Source organism: Athene cunicularia (assembly GCF_003259725.1).
Source record: "Athene cunicularia isolate RWA chromosome 5 unlocalized genomic scaffold, athCun1 chr5_part1, whole genome shotgun sequence".
Taxonomy (NCBI): domain Eukaryota; kingdom Metazoa; phylum Chordata; class Aves; order Strigiformes; family Strigidae; genus Athene; species Athene cunicularia.
This window is the reverse complement of record NW_020799101.1, coordinates 8,619,041-8,635,983: the sequence shown is the minus strand read 5'-3', so window position 1 is coordinate 8,635,983 and position 16,943 is coordinate 8,619,041. Positions and strand designations below refer to the sequence as shown.

The following is a 16,943-nucleotide window of genomic DNA, read 5'->3' as shown; positions in this document are numbered from 1 at the left end:
CCCCTCCCCCCACCTTTTGGAATACATCTGGGGGCTGGGGAAACCACTTCATCAAAGCAGTGTTAAAATCTGGTCTTGTTGCAAAAGCTTATTGTTAAAAATGTCATATTACCGAGTTTCATGCAAACCAACTCTGGTGTGTCTAAATTGACCAGGCTGGAATAAGATGTCTGGAAAGCATTATTACAAAATCTGTTTTGCAAATAAAGTTGGCAGACAAAAGTCTAAATTACAGTAATAATAGTAAATTTTTCTATTTATTAATATTCACAGGTTTCATTCTACTGCAGGTATTACATCAGTGGAATTATTTTGGTTTTGAATTGAGTATTAAATACTCCCCTTTGGGATTGTACAGGTGCAAATGAATATAAATGTGATTGGCAGAAACTGAACTGCATTCTGATTTTACAAAGCTGCTTTTAAAACTTTCAAAGCTGGCGATTTAAAAAATAATGTCCCATGGTGGATCAGACTTGAGAATGTTGCCTCATCTTTTACAGTTGCTTATTAAAGCAGAGCCTTAAGCATCAGGAATTGGTAACAATAATATTGTGTGATCTTCAACTCTGAATTTATAGATGGGTTTAACTCTTTTAAAAACATACTGAATTAGGTAAGTTTTGGCTGCTTCTCTGAACTCTGCTTTATTTTCTTTTTTCCTCCCTTCCTTTATTGAGGACATTTTGATGTGGCATAAAGTAAGCTTGCCCCTGTTAGTCTTTGCTTCTGTGAGGAGCAATAGACAATGTAGCATAGGAGCTTTAACATTTTTCTAATGAATTTTGTCAAACCTAGCTGCAGTGCAAGCCACTATGAAGAATTTCATAGCTACTGTTGTCTATGGAAGATAAGAGCAAATCATTGTATGAACCTGTATCAGAAGTAAGCTCACACGCTCTAAACTTCCACCGTCTGCCATGATCTGGTCTTCACTCCTTAGCACGCCTTGGCAAACTCGCTCTTCCACTGCTCCTTATCCTAAGTGCTTTATTTCATCCTTCCACACATTGTGAGCTGCTTGCAGCTCTCCTGATAGGATCAGTTTGCATTTTCTTTGCCCAGAATAGCCTAGCTAGTAATCAACTCTGAAAGGTTCTCCCCCGTAAAGGCAAAAACGTAACTTAAAGCCTGCTGTTAGCAAGTAAGGCTGAAAAAGTACTGCTAATATTAATTTGTGTTAGGATTTCTTTGGCTTTTTTTTCCCCTCAAGAATGCTAATAATGTGTTTAAAAACTTGGTCTGTGTTTAAGAATGTGAATCACTGTGGAAATATTTGGATGCATGTGAACAGCAGAGTTGTTAATTCTGAATTGAAAAACTTAAAATACTGAGGTCCTGAAGAACTACAGGCCCAAAATGTATTTCATTTGAACCTCCCCACAGTGAGTTACTGATTCATTTCAGTGGAAACCATCAACAGTACTTCTCATTCTGCATATGCCTTTCTTGTCCTCTGTTACAATTTTAAAATAGAATAAATTTTCAATCAGTTTGTCTTTTCTCCCCACCCCTTTTTCCTGAAATCTGGGAGTGTGGAGTTGGCTACAAATATGATACTGATCTTAAAACATTGAAACTTCAGTTTTTTGCCTACCTCACAGTAAAACTCATTCTGAAAAGTGTTGTTAGGTTTATCAACGTTTTAAATTTATTTTTTGGGTCTTCCCCTAGTCTGAGTTCTATAACATAGTGGGTTTTTTAAATGCCTTTGGAAGATGATCCAAGAGCTTAAGAATTGGTTTACTATTTGCTTTTGCTAGGTCCTGTGAAAAAGGGCAAAGAGCAAAACACGGAGCGCAGCTTTTTTCTCAGAATGAAGTGTACACTGACTAGCAGGGGAAGAACAGTGAATATAAAGTCTGCTACATGGAAGGTAACTAATGCAAAGGAATATTTATGCAGTTTGGCAGCTTCCTCTTCAGATGTCATAACACTGTTTCAACATTTTTACTTCATGTAATGAGCTCGAGTTTCACTAAGTACTTAACTAATTTAATAATTGTGCTTCAGTATGCTGAATTTTAATACTGAATATATCATGGAGGTAACTGAAACAATGTTTTAAAATTAGTTTTTCAAAACGCTTAATTTTCCATTTTAAATTAGAGGTCATTTACTTAGTAAAAATTGTAATTACTAAATATGTTTGCATAAAGCCTTCTCCTCTGAGAAAAAAAAATACTCAACACCACTTATGCTGATACCTGATTTCTTTTGATTTGACACTGTAAATGTGATAGTTGAGGTCTCTCTGAAGGACTTCAGTATCATTCTTTCTGAAGCTGCTGGGCTATTGCTTTTGCAACAGTTGGAACAAAGAGCCCAGCCTGGTAACTTTCTGCAGTGAATGCATTTTCTCCTCTGGACAGAAAGTAACCTTTTACTGTATCGAGTGGTATTATGGCTCACGATCCTCTTCTATAATTTAATTTAGTTATTCTGGATCAAACAACTTTTTTTTTCTTCTTTGCTGCTGTCTGTAAACAATTTCTACGTATGAATGGTTAAAAAAACCCAAACAAACCCAAAATGCAAAACTTCTTGAAGAATATATTTCATCTCTAACATCACTTCTGCAAAAGATCTAAAATGGATATTGCTACTATTACCATAACTTTAAATTTAAAATAGTAAGATGCTTTATACTGAGGGAATTGCTTACTAGTGTCATTATTAACATAATTTTCAAAGAACAGTTCACAGAAATGCAGAAATGTCTAACATTGCTTCAGCGAGTGCCCAAGAAGAAAGAGTTGGTATCCTGTGTGTTCATCACACTCTGTGTAGTGTGAGGAGAACTGCTGCTCTCCTTTAGCCATCTGAAAGCCCTGCTGCCTTTCTGTTGCTATTATGATGATGGGTGGGGAGCGGAAGGACTTTGCTCCGGGTGTTCTAATGGAGGCATGATTGTGTTGTCTGACAGACAAGAACCTGGTCTCTTTTTAAAATACAACTTTCCCATAGGTACTCCACTGCACTGGACACATTCGTGTATATGACACGTGTGGTAATCAAACTCACTGTGGCTACAAAAAGCCTCCCATGACGTGTCTGGTGTTGATCTGTGAACCTATTCCTCATCCATCAAACATTGAGGTCCCTTTGGACAGTAAAACGTTCCTCAGTCGTCACAGTCTTGATATGAAATTTTCCTATTGCGATGAAAGGTAATATATATTTTGTACTTAAAAAAAAATTCATTTGAAGGATTTGCAGGGTTGGGACATGCTTGCTAATGTGGGCCTTGTACATTTACATAGTCTTACTCGTTAACTTGATTCATCTGCACAGAGAATCATCGGTGGGATGCTTTGGCTTTTACTGAGTGGCCAGCATGTCTTGTTTTAAAAGTCAGATTTTTAAATCTCAGAGTGCAGCATTATTACTCTGGAATAAATCTTTTGCCTACAGTTAACTGCCTGTTCAAACTGGTCTTTAGTGTAGTGGCAGTGATTAAATGGAAATGAGACAATTCTTCTGGACACTGAAAAAACAGAAAGGATTTAGGTTTGTCAAAGATGGTGGTGCATTTTGGTGACCAAAAAGAATGTGTGTGTAATACTTGTCAGATGCATTTTATTGCTACCACTTCCTTCCCTCTCTGGTCTTCAGGAGATCAGTTTCTGCTCTGTCCAGTCCAAAAAAACCCCAAAAGTTCAGCTGTACTTTTAATGCAATACATCTGCTATTGAAAATAAGATTTTGTGTGATGGTACAAATCATGGATGTAGGCGAATACATAAGATGCTTTTACTGTACTTTGTAAACTTAGCTTGACAAATATGTAAAAACAGAAGTGGAGGAAATAATTGGCCTGAGATTTTTGTTGTTTGGGTGTTTTTTTTGTGTTTTTAATTGAGTATTATTTGTTACTGTTTCCTTTATTTTTTTTTTTGGTAACAAAAATGAACTTCGAATTAGTTGCTGCAGCTACATGCAAAGAGATGTTAGTGCAGGTTGTTTTCCACCCTCTGCAGTAACTACCTTTCTAGGACTGCTGGTGTCCCACGAAAGGTACTTATTTGGTCATTTTCTGCATGGAGAATAGGGCAAAATAAATGCATTCCCTTGGTTAGCACTGCCCTCTAGGGGCTGAAGAAAATACTGTTTTCTGGAAAAATTGGCAGTGGTTGAGTGGGAAGAATAAATCTGAGTCCTACTTCTCTTAGTTGTAGGTTTAAAACTGTTGAAGCTTATCTTTGTTATTTTATTAAATTCTCATATTTGTGTAAGATGGATGTGCTAGTCCATAAGTAGCTGGTCTACCTTTAAGAAAAAAAAAAAAAGTCTAGAAAGAGGGGATTTACTTAATCCTGTCCACTACAGGACGTGATTTGTAAATATACAGTGAGAATTAAAACCTTATGTCTGCTGAAATTTATTTTAAAAAGAAGTAGAAAAAAATAGCAATTTATTTCAAAATGAAAACTTGCAGTAAACCAAAATTGCTGCTAGTGTGTATGGAAAGGACTCATAGGATTTTTCTAGATGTGCAAGCATCCAAATGCTCTAGTATTTGTGCTAGTCCATGTCTGCTTTTACTTAGCAATTTTTTCACTTGTCTTTAAAGAATTACAGAGTTGATGGGGTATGAGCCAGAGGAACTCCTGGGTCGCTCAATCTATGAGTACTATCATGCGCTGGATTCTGATCATCTGACCAAAACACACCACGACAGTAAGTGAAAAGATGGATTTAAAGCCCTCCAACTACAAGAGATGAGATACAGCACCGGGGAAAAGCAACAGAAGAACGAGGGCTTTCTTTTAATTGCAGATACAAATCTGCAGTGAATACTTATCTTAAATGGTTTATGTATTTTCTGCCTGTAATTAAACTTGGTGTTCTTTCTGCTTTTAGTGTTCACAAAAGGGCAGGTGACAACAGGACAGTACAGAATGCTTGCTAAACAAGGTGGCTATGTCTGGGTTGAAACTCAAGCAACTGTTATATACAACACTAAGAATTCTCAGCCACAGTGCATAGTGTGTGTAAACTATGTGTTGAGGTAAGTTGAGCGTACGTTGCTGTTCTTTGTCATCATTTTTATTGAAGACAAAGTCAGATTCTGATGGCACCACATCTTTTTTTTTTCCAGCTTGCTGAGAATGTGATCCCCTGTTGAATATGTTGTGATGTTACCATTTCCTACCAATGAAATTTTGCTTAGAATACCACCAGTCCTAGGATTACGCGTTGTGTTTGAAAACAAAACACTTTTTTGATCTAGCGATGTCAGTAGGAAGATCTCTGCAGACAAAAGTGTAGGGCCAGCCTCCTCTGTACTATCACAATGGAAGCATTTGAGAATTTATGTGCATTCTAGACAACTCTCTCATCTTTGTCTGCAGTCTGAAGCAGTTAATTTCACTAATAACTATTAGTCATGGAGTCAGAGCAGTAGTAATGGTGTCTGTCTTAATCCTGTTTATCTTTTTGTCCCTTAAAATCCCTTTTTTAATTGAAAGCTTCTACTGAAGGTAGACTTGTTGACTTTTGTGCAGTTGTAGCCCTAAATTATTTTTTCAAAACTTGAGTGAATGTACCAGTATCAATCTATCAACGTATTGTGCATTCATTTAAAAGAGTGTTTTAGGAAATACCAAACTTTCTTTTTTTGTTTATCTTGCTTTCTCAATGCTTTCAGAAAAAACATGTTTGCTTTTGTTACCTTTTTGATGGCACCACAATTAGTGCTTGCTTTGCCTATTATATTTGAGGAAAGAATAAGAAAAATACAATTCTTAAAGCTCCTACCCTCATAACTCTGTGGTGTGGTGTTTTGGGGATGTTGGTTGTTCTTGTTTGGGATTCTTTTTGTGTGTGTGTGTGTGTGTGTGTGTGTGTGTGTTGGGTTTTTTTTTTTCAATTTATGAAACTGTTAAGCCTGAATTTATTCCTTTTAGCTGTTCTTTAACAGTCATCTTCCTCTCTGTCTGACAGTGGAATTGTTCAGAAGGACTTGATTTTTTCCCTTGGACAAACTGAGTGTATGCTGAAACCAGTGGAGTCTCCTGATATGAAAATGACCAAAATATTTAGTAAAGATGACCTGGATGATACCAACAACCTATTTGAAAAACTTAAACAGGAACCAGATGCTTTAACTGTGCTGGCCCCAGCTGCTGGAGACACCATTATCTCTCTAGATTTCAGCAGTAATGGTGGGTGTGCATTTAAATTGGAGAGCATGCTAATTAGTAAAGTTAGTCTTTTACAGTAAACTTTGAAAAATATTTTCCCAGTATCACTTGCCTAGTGGTATTTCAGCTGCTGTTTAAATTTAATGAGGTCCATAGACACGCACAGTATTGTTACTTAGGTTGATGGTTTCTTTTAATTTTTATAGAGTCTGATGAACATCAATGTGATGAAGTTCCTTTGTATAATGATGTAATGCTCCCCTCATCCAGTGAGAAATTGCAGAATATAAATATGGCAATGTCCCCATTACCTGCCTCTGAAACTACGAAGCCACTTCGTAGCAATGCTGATCCTGCACTCAATAGAGAAGTTGTATCAAAGCTGGAGCCAAACACAGAGCCACTCGAACTTTCTTTTACCATGCCTCAGGTGCAAGAGCAACCGACCAGCCCTTCTGATGCAAGTACCAGCCAAAGTTCGCCTGAGGTTAGTTACGTAATTTGGATGTGCTGTCATTAAAATGTGTGTGCTGTTGGGTTTGTGGAGCAAATCTGGTTAAGGATGCAGCCAAGACAGGAATTGAAAATTATTTCTATGTTGTGACCTAAGCTTATGCCGTGATCTGAGGATCTCACATGGAGAACTGTTTTCATTAAAGTGAGTTTTACAGATGCATGCAAAACCACCTGATAGAAATAAGAGCAGCTTGGGATTGGTCTTTCTAGAAAAGAATGGTTGAGACAACTTCTCTAAACAGCAGATTAGTTCCAATAAATTACTGTAGAGGCTACTTCCAGGTTCCAGCTAATTGTGTGCTTCCCAAGTGGGGTGAATTTGAATGTATACTGATAAATGTGTTTTCCTTTTTTTTAATTTTGTGCAACTATAGCTTGGAATTAGTTTTTACATTAGAACATATTTCAGAGAATCTGTAGATACAATGCAAAACAATGTAATGACAGAAAATTAAAACTGCGCTCAAAATGTTTTCACAGCCCAGTAGTCCCAATGACTACTGCTTTGATGTGGATAATGATATGGCTAATGAATTCAAACTGGAATTAGTGGAGAAACTCTTTGCAATAGATACAGAAGCAAAAAATCCATTCTCTACTCAGGTAATGTACATAACTTAAAATTCTGTATCATCTTAGTACTTATTCTCAATGTGCTTCTCTTTCTTTTAAAATGTCTTCAGAAACTTCCTTCCTCTTCTATGTAGTATTTTCATTAAACTGCAAAAAATTATTGTAAGAATTTGGTAAAAAGAATAGCCTTAATGAAGCCATAGCTGAGATGTTCTTACATATTTCTAATTCTTGCCTCTTGTCTTTTTCAGGAAACTGATTTAGATTTGGAGATGTTGGCTCCTTACATCCCAATGGATGATGACTTCCAGTTGCGATCCTTTGATCAGCTCTCTCCACTGGAAAGCAGTTCTTCTGGCTCTCAAAATGCAGCCACCATTACCATATTTCAGCAGACTCAGACACCATCAAGTACTGCTGATGAAATAAAACCAGTGACGGAACATGTGGATGATGTGAAGACACTAATTGTTCCTTCATCTCCTGTCCACATAATGAATGAAACGAGTAGTGCCCCAGCATCACCTTATGGAGGGAACAGGAGTCGAACTGCGTCTCCAATCAGAGCAGGAAAAGGAACGTTGGATCAGACGGAAAAATCTTGTCCAGGAGCACCCAGTTTGCTAACAGTCACTCTGAATAAAAGGTATTTTTAAAAGAGAAGCTTAAGCTCTAGTATCTGTTCAAGAAATTAGATATGATATGCTTTTAAGTACTTCCAACTGTTGTATGTTGTCTTTGGCATTCTACTTCAAAGTAGAAACTGATACGTTTAAATTTGGACATTTCAAATGAGTTTGCTTTTTTTATAGTAAGCTTCTCTAAAATTAATTTTGCAGTAGCTTTTACATAAACATTTTACATCAGAGGCAGCTACTACATGCAAATTGTGTTCATAATTTTGTTCTGCTCTTGTATCTGACATGCAGCTTTTTTAAAAGAAGGCAGTAGGTAATTTACAAGTAGTTATACCCACACAGTATTTCTGGTACTTTTCTTGTTCACTTCGTTATGAGGTAAGAGGTGACTACAGTCTGTGTGCTACATGTATTGCTTTTAAAATGAGCCGTCTTTCATAATGATGGATTGTGGCATATGTAACAGATATTTATCATGATGGAAAACTACAAAATCCAACATCAGACTTTTTATACATAGAAGATTTATCTGCACATAGAAATATTCAGAATAGACTTTTCCTCACCCTTCCCTCCCTTCTTTCTGTTGAAAGTGAATTGCTGAACTTTTATGCTTTTTTTCTGCAAAGACTTTAAAATTTTTGTTATAACTCATTCTGAGCTTCACAGCAAGATTAAAAGCTAACGTTTGTTATGCTCGTAGACAATGATTGTTGAAATGAGTCAGTTATGAAAGAAAAGTAGTATAGCTCATAAATTCAGTTCTGTGATATTGTATATAAGTGTCCACAAAAGAAGAATGGCTTGAGGATAGTAGAAACGTCTTAACAGCCTGAATCAATTTTTCTTAGATCTACTGCAATGGATGAAGAACTAAATCCAAAGATGCTAGCTTTGCATAATGCTCAGAGAAAACGAAAAATGGAACATGATGGTTCACTTTTTCAGGCAGTTGGAATTGTGAGTTTTGTTTTACCATTTTCAAATATTCACTTTTAACCTTGCAATTTCTGAAATGAGGCATCAGTGCAGACGCCTGAGTTTAGCTGTTGGTATGCAGTAGAATCTTGGGATCAGAGATAATTGCTCAATTGTGAAATTCCCACATATATGGAGATTAGTTCTTTTACTGTCGGCTGTTTCAAAAGTGCCCTGTGTACCCAAGCACATTTCTTGATTAGGTAGAAGATACTCTTTTGTGAACATATATGTTCTTCAGTAGAATATGCACAAATGTAAGACATCATTTGAATTTGTAATTGCTGTATTTCTTTCACTTTTGATTTCAGGCTCAGTTTTTGTATTTGTCAATAGTGGAGCTAGTGCTCTTATGCTTCTATCTATGCTTTCATTTTTCCATTTGGTCTGAGATTCTTTTATTTGATCAGATAACAAGACCGTCTAAACCATAAGGGAATAAAATTCATATAACCTCACAAATGTGTATTATTACCACTTAATTTCATGCACACTCTCTCTAGTATTAGTGTGTGTGACTGAGTAGCTAATCATCATCTGTCCTAGCTATTCAAAAGAAACTCTTTAGGTATTCTTAAATTTGTGTCACTTAATTGGGGGCTAGCCAGATCGTTGTTTTCTACCAGGGTATTTTGGCTCCATAGTCTGTCTCTTACTGTCAGTTTTTAGTATTTTGAAATCTTGAGTTTTGCCATTACGTATAGTTCTCTCTTTTCTTGCCTTCATTGCAAATTCCCACTTCTCTTAAATTTTCCACAGTTAGGTCCTCTAATGTAGCCTTTAAGATTCTTTGTTTCTCTAGTGGTCCATCTCCTAGGTGTAGTCATCCATCGTGTCTTACAGTGCAGGATTATTTTTCGTCTGAACTATGAATTATTCCTGTATTTGCATTCTGATTTGGGCATGAGACAAATCACTGTATACAGTCTTTATCATTGTTCTCCTCTAGAAGAGCTGAGAAAGCTTTTATATGTCCCTTTTTTTCTGAGGCAAGCAAACTTCTATTAAAAAAAGTCATACTTGTGTCATTCTTTAATTTGCTAAATGCTTTGCACTTTCATGCATGTTTTTCTGTTGCTTCCAGTAGCCCTATGAGAATTCACAGCTCTGCAAGAAATTTTATTGCCTTTCATGCCTTTCTCATGCGATGGTGCTACAGCTGTCTCATACTGTTGCTAATAAAATATTCATAATAGCATGGGATGTCATTATATACACAGAACTTAAGCAGTTCTGTATTTAACTGCTGTAATAGTGTTCAGGCTTCTATGTTTAGTGCCTTTTTAATGCTTATAGGTTCAAACTTCATCTTTTGATAGACCTTTTTCTTTTTTTTGGTATCTGACAAAAGCGTGATAAATATTTTGATGGTTTCTGCAGTCAGAAGCTGAATTTTCAATGTAGCTGGGTCTTATGGATGTTATTTCAAGCAAGTGCTTTTGTTGTTTGCCTTCTTTCTCCACAGTGGATTTCTGAGAGGATGAACTAGGCTTTGCACATGGACAGAAGAAAAATTATGTTAAACCCAGGCTAATAATACGTCGTATTCTGGGACTGTGCAAAAACTTGCCACAGCTGCTTAGCTATAAGGAAGCAGGACTCTGCAAAGGGTGAAAATATGTGAAGACCAAAGTAAAATATTGCTTTAGTTTTCTAGAAAACAGGAGAATTAGACAAGGGCAAGATGTGTTATAGTAAGATTATAAAATAATGACACAAATCATTACATTGAAAAAGATAGGAGCTATATCTCTCTTATTATGAAGGTCTGTACTGCATTCACAGAAAGAAAAAAAAAAAAACAACAAAAAACCAAAAAAACCAACCAACCAAAAGCCAAAACCAAACTCCAAAAAACCATCAACAATGTTAGGTGACTGCCCCTACTATGAAATGCAGCTTCTAAGTCTGAGTTGTTTAACTATAGCTTCTATTATACAACTGTCCTTTTGACTTGCATGGATGTTTTATAACCTCAAAATGTATCTTCTTTATTTAGTGTTCAGGATAATGGCAGTGTTCTGAAATACCTTCTCCTCTTTTTGCAACAGTCAGTACCACTAACAAGACAAAACTTTGCAGGTTCAACTACTTTTGCTAGCAAACTTGGTACTAAGATGGCGTTTCTTCCTTCCATCCCATCTGTTTCGGTGGCAGCTTCTTCTTACTTATCCTAATTATATGGAGCTCTTAAAAGCTTTCTAATCTCCATATCTTCTATGCTGCTGTCAAAACAATATGCTAAGGAGCCGTATCTGCAATAGAATGGCTTAGGACTGCATTCCCCACAAGACTTGGGTTGGATGGCTTGGTGGCAATAACTGGAGTGCAAGCAGAATTTACATCTTAAATTTAGATAGAATCAATCTACCAAGGTTTCTGAATCTCCTGTCTATGCTGTTAAATCCAGTGTGGAAAACCATTAGGACTTCAGTGAAAACCTGATGCTTACACAAGAGCAGTGGTAATTAAATGGGTGTGTGTATATATATGTACATGCTAATCTTAAGCATGGTAACTGATGATAACCAGTAATTGTTTTCTGTAAGGGAAGTGTCTTAATCTGATTCAATTTTCTTTTAAATAGTTTTCAGGGCCAGTGTACTTGGAAATAGTTTTCTCCCCAAGATCTGAATGAAGTTCGCTTTAAATTGTAACAATGCCTATATCAGTGATTAGTGACAGGAATTTAGCTTGGAAGAGGGATGTGGAGGGCTAGAAGGATACAGTATTCAATAAAGATTTATTTTCTTTCTTTCTAGGGGTCTTTATTCCAGCAGACAGGTGACCGTGGAGGAAATGCATCACTTGCTTGGAAACGTGTAAAGGGATGCAAAACAAATGGTCATAATGGAGTGGAGCAAAAGACAATCATTCTACTATCAACTGGTTAGTATCCTCTTTTAATATGTAGAGGGGGGTGGAGAGGGCTGTGTGAAAGAGAGAACGGAGTGACAAAAACATCCAAACTTGCTTCCTTTATGAACAATTTTGGAGGAAAGGTTAAGCATGGTGAATAAAGTGTGCTTTTTCTCCTTCCCCTCCCTCTTTAGACATAGCAAGTAAACTTCTAGGGCAGTCGATGGATGAAAGCGGACTACCCCAACTCACGAGTTACGATTGCGAAGTAAATGCTCCCATACAAGGCAACAGAAACCTGCTACAGGGGGAAGAATTGCTCAGAGCTCTGGATCAAGTTAACTGAGCTTTCACAATACTTGTTCCTTTTTTGGACACTGGTGAATCATCACCTAAAGCAGTCTATTTATATTTTCTATATCTGATTTTAGAAGCCTGGCTACAGTACTGCACTAATTCAGTTAGTTCAGTTTTGATCCCCTTTCTACTTATTTTGACAGTCTTTTTAATATGTTCTTTATGTAACAATAACTCAAACTACAGTGCATTTTTATAATTCTTTGGTACATACACTTTTAAGTCCATTACATTTAAAACACACTTGCAATAGCAGCTTTGAAATATGCACCTAATTTTAAAAAAATATTTATTTTTTGGCTGGGGAGTTGGTCACCAAAACTTATCATGAGTAAAATGTCAACACAGGAAAAACTGGCAATACTTCCATCCTGCTTTTCATAGGTAGCTGGAAGACTTGTGCTCTCTTGCTCTTTATGTTCAAATAAGTTTTTTATTTTAATAGTTTTTATAAGAAACAACAATGCTTTGCAGCAGTGCATTGTAGCCACAATCGCACAATATATTTTCTTAAAAAATACCAGCAGTTCCTCATGCAATATATTCTGCATTTATAAAAACTAGTTTTTAAGAAGAATCTTTTGTTCGCTTATGAAATCATGTTTAAACCTGGATTATGTCATTATTTTAGTCACATTGTAATATAAATTGTTCTTAAATGCTGTCTTATGCTTTTGACTTAAATGAGTGTGGTTAGTCAAAGGAAAGGCTTTATCTGGAAAGGGCTAGCAGCATTTTATTTGGATACGTTCTCAATTTAGAGAGAGATTGATGTTCTTAAAGTAGTCACTTTGCCAGCTTAAAAAAAAAAATTCCCTGCCTGTAGTTGTTGAAGTTAATGCTAATATTGTGTATGATCTTAAATCTAAATGTTCAGCTTACCCTGTGTGGTATAGGTGATATTTCAAGCAGATTGTAAAACATCTTGCATTGTTAGCAAAGTTATCTAGTACATCATTGAGTTGCTCAATATTTTGATGTTTTGGTTTTATGCACCTTGTTGCTATTAACATCCATATGTTTTCATGTAGATTTCAGTAACTTGAATATATTTAGAAGCCTTTTTATTTAGAAATATATAGTTGTCACAAACATCTTATTTTCCTATATGTACTGTACAAAACCTTCATTCACTCATTCTTTTGCTCTCTGTGGTTGGATCTAACACTAACTGTATTGTTTTCTTACATCAATAAACTATATGTGGACCAGGCCCCCTTGGGGAGTGTGTTATCTGAGAGAAATGAGATAATTTATATTTTTGTTAGTGGTTATTGTTCATCCGTGTTCCCTTTTTAACTTAGAGTTGATTGGAAATCACTGCTTCCTTATTTTGATTGTAACATCTCCACGTTAATTATTTGAGCCTATTCAGTACTGAAGTCTCCTAGACAGTGTTGTACTACCGCTCGCCAAAGATGTTAAACTTTTAAATCTGTTATCACACCAGTTAGCAAACTTGAAAGTGAGGAGACAGCATATTTGTGTTACTTCAGAGTGGAAAGATTCTTCCTTATGAACAGCTTAAAGTCTTGTCTCTGGAAGCTTTATCAAGGTAACATTGGAAAGTAGGAAAAAGTAAAATTCACAGGAGTGATGAATTCAAGATGGATTTTTATCATAAAACTGCATGATTTAAAAATTAAGCTGGTGCTTGATGATAAAGCTTGTTCTATATTCTTGTGTTGTTGACTCAGTAACTTTGACTAGGTGACTTTTCTCATTTCGCTGTCGTAAAACACAATGCTACTGATACAACCTTGTAATGTGCAAATGAGGTCAAGATATTTTGTGCGTTCTTCAAACTATTTGAAAAACTTATCTTGATGTAGGAAATCACATGTGGAGTGTCACAAGAATTATTTTGGGTTTATTTTGGAAACTGGTTTCATTAGACTCTTGAGTCTTTTAAAATCAATATAATGGCACATAAGATTAACATGTTTTCTAAAATTGTTACCGTTTCACTGATATGAGCACTTTTCAAACTGATATAACTATATAAAACTAAATTGAGACTATTAGCTACCAACTGAAAAAAGTTAAGGCACTGGTGTAGCAGAAGATGGTTGCATAATTCTTAAAGTTTGAGTAGAAGTTGCACAAAGAAAGAAGAAAGTGTCTAGGTGTGCTAAGCTAGAGTTGAAGCTTTGTGCAGAGAACACTTTGAATATATACAGCTGGTACTGAATATTAAAGTTTATTAGCGTGGCCTTTAAGTGTACAAAGTGTACAAAGCTTATATCTCTAGATAAAAGCAGCAGAGCTACTGCATGCCTGCTGTTTGAGGTCTCCTGGATAGCATTCTTATCATGGCATTTTTTTCTCTGTCAGCAGTTAAAAGGTTTAATAGTGAAGTTGCTGAAGGCTCAGGTAAAGCACCAGCTGTTAGGGGCACCCCTTATGCTTAGGTCTGCATGGATTGACATGATGCTTCTGTGAGACAGTGAGGAGAGTCTCCCAGACATGTGAAAGGTACAGGTGTGTTCTGCTGTTCTTGCTGGCCTGGTGGGTTATCCCTTCTCATCTCCCAAGAGACATTTTGTACCATGTTCTGCTACTCTCTTGACCTTATTTTGGAGGAGCCTGACTGCTTTGGATGTGTCAGGCCCTCTTCAGTGTACTTTGAGAGCAGTAAATTTCCACGGAGAAAAATCCATGTTAAAAAGAGGAGGAAGACTTAAGTGACCCACATGATTTATGGTTATGAGCCTGCTGGAATTATCTCTAGTCTTTAATGACAGCAGCTGTGGATTTAAATGAGCTATGTTTCATCTAAGAATCTCCCCAACTTTCATATTTGTTATTGTACCTAATAACAAGGCATAGTATTTTGTTCCCTGTCCTGGTAAAAGTGACTGAAACAAGCAATTAATGGCATGAACTGTACTAGCTGTATTGGTTTACTCTAGGGACAAAAACAAACTAAAACCCCCCACCAAACCTCCTAGAGATACTGAAGAAAGCATGGAAAAGTAACAGTAGTTACTCTGGCCTTGTAAAGTCTTTGCTAAATGCAGATGTGGTTTGCAAAATGTAGAAGTATGCCTTTAGCTGCTTTTTTCTGTTTGTGTTTTACTTTTTTTTAAGACTCTTGGAATACACATCCTGATTTTAAATCTACTTTGGAGGACAACTTTATAGAATACATTACTTTCTAAATGTTTCTTTAGTGATTTTGATTAATTTCTTCACTGACAACTACATTTTCAGATGTTGAGGTATTACCCTAGAGCATTTATTCTTCGCCAGTAGTAAAGAAGAAACTGTAGGTAGATACAGTGTTTCCTTCTGCATAGGAAACATGCTCGACTATGTGGAAATGATAAACTGAGGAGAATAACAAAGCTTCCAGAAGATTATTGTAACTTCAGCAGTAGTCAAGCCATGCTTTCTTTGTGGCATAGCACAATTATTTTTTACATACGGATTCTAATTGATGTTTTTATCAACAGCAGTGATGGTTTTGTTAAAAGGTAAAGGAATTTTTAAACTAGTATTTATGATATGATTTCTTTACTTGAAAGTAGTTATATGTAACTACAGCTGTAGCTCCCAAGAAGTCACTGAAGTCTGCTGTCCAGTAACTTGATTTTGGGTGTAACATACTGAGTAAATTAAGGTAGCCTGGAGTCCAAATTATACCCTTCTAACATACCTTGCTCTCATGTACTGAGATAAGCTTGGACTGTGTTTATTTTTTGTCTGTTTCACCCAAAGGTTTTCAATCTACTAAGTTTCCTGTGTGTCTGCGTACAGACATCAAAGTAATTATAGAATGAAAGAATTGCAGATGAAGGCCAGAAAGAACAATTAAAACTTTGCACATAACACTGGTAAGAATTTAAAGACTTCAGAGCTTATTTTTGATTAATTGATCAGCTCTGCTTCCCATGAAATACAGCTGTAGGATCAAAAAAGTCTGATTACAGGTTAAATTACCCCATATTTAATAGTAATTTTTCTTTATTTAAAAATCTGTTTAATTAAACAGCTAAAGAAGGGGACCTAAAGGCAGAAAGGTGGGGTGTTTCACCCCTATCTGTTGGCAAACTTTCTTACCCATTACACTGCTTTCCTTTGACAAATGGTGCTGTGGAAGCTGGGAGTTGAGTACCCTACCACTGTCAACCAGGCTGGACAAGCCCAAGGTCAGCCATCTGCTCCCATCCCTACTGATTAGCTGCTGCCAAACAGAATATGTCTCACTCAAATGTCACTGCACTTACGCACATTATTCAAACTGTGTTTGTCCAGCATGAAAAGAAATGTTTCAGAGGCCAGGAATATCTTCCATTTCATAGACCATTTTCATAGGAATTCATGTGAGTTGGGTATCCAGCTTTCAATACCATTAGCAATTAGACACTTGACTCCCTCAAACTCCATTCTGGAGAACTGTGATTTTTGATTAAATTCTAGAAATGAGATGTCATTTTCCTTCTGCTTCCCTGTTTACCTTGATCAAGGCTTTCCAAATTACCAAAAGTTAAAGAGTTTGCTACTGGATTTATACAGTATGGTAGATTTTGTGAATAATAGCAGTATTCATTAAGAAGTGGTATATTTTAATGGATTTTTTTTTTGGAACCAAGTACATCGTATTGCAATTGATATTTCTCTTGAAACATTTTGACATACTTGTGACTGTATTTCTTTTTGATTGTGTAACAGTAAAAGATTCAATAAAAGAGAGGGTTTGTTTCTAATTTGTGACATCTGTGACCTTTCTGTTTTATCTGTTACCTTTTGTTCATAGAATGGAAGGGACCTTAAAGATCATTCAGTCCCAACCCCCCTGCCATGGGCAGGGACATCTTCCACTAGACCAGGTTGCTCAAAGCCCCGTCCAACCTGGCCTTGAACATTGCTTGGG

General features: G+C 36.3%; 1 protein-coding gene across 1 annotated transcript in view; it reads left to right on the top strand.

Moving 5' to 3' along the window:
- Nucleotides 1-16,776, top strand: part of HIF1A (hypoxia inducible factor 1 subunit alpha) — a 19,345-nt gene extending 2,569 nt beyond the window's left edge. The window contains exons 4-14 of the mRNA XM_026849362.1: nucleotides 1,764-1,876; nucleotides 2,968-3,170; nucleotides 4,574-4,680; nucleotides 4,864-5,011; nucleotides 5,947-6,167; nucleotides 6,353-6,633; nucleotides 7,143-7,265; nucleotides 7,487-7,881; nucleotides 8,725-8,833; nucleotides 11,614-11,740; nucleotides 11,905-16,776. Coding sequence (XP_026705163.1) covers nucleotides 1,764-1,876; nucleotides 2,968-3,170; nucleotides 4,574-4,680; nucleotides 4,864-5,011; nucleotides 5,947-6,167; nucleotides 6,353-6,633; nucleotides 7,143-7,265; nucleotides 7,487-7,881; nucleotides 8,725-8,833; nucleotides 11,614-11,740; nucleotides 11,905-12,056 — 1,979 coding nt within the window. The 3' untranslated portion in view covers nucleotides 12,057-16,776. The remainder of the gene's footprint in view (nucleotides 1-1,763; nucleotides 1,877-2,967; nucleotides 3,171-4,573; nucleotides 4,681-4,863; nucleotides 5,012-5,946; nucleotides 6,168-6,352; nucleotides 6,634-7,142; nucleotides 7,266-7,486; nucleotides 7,882-8,724; nucleotides 8,834-11,613; nucleotides 11,741-11,904) is intronic.
- Nucleotides 16,777-16,943: the final 167 nt, after the last annotated feature.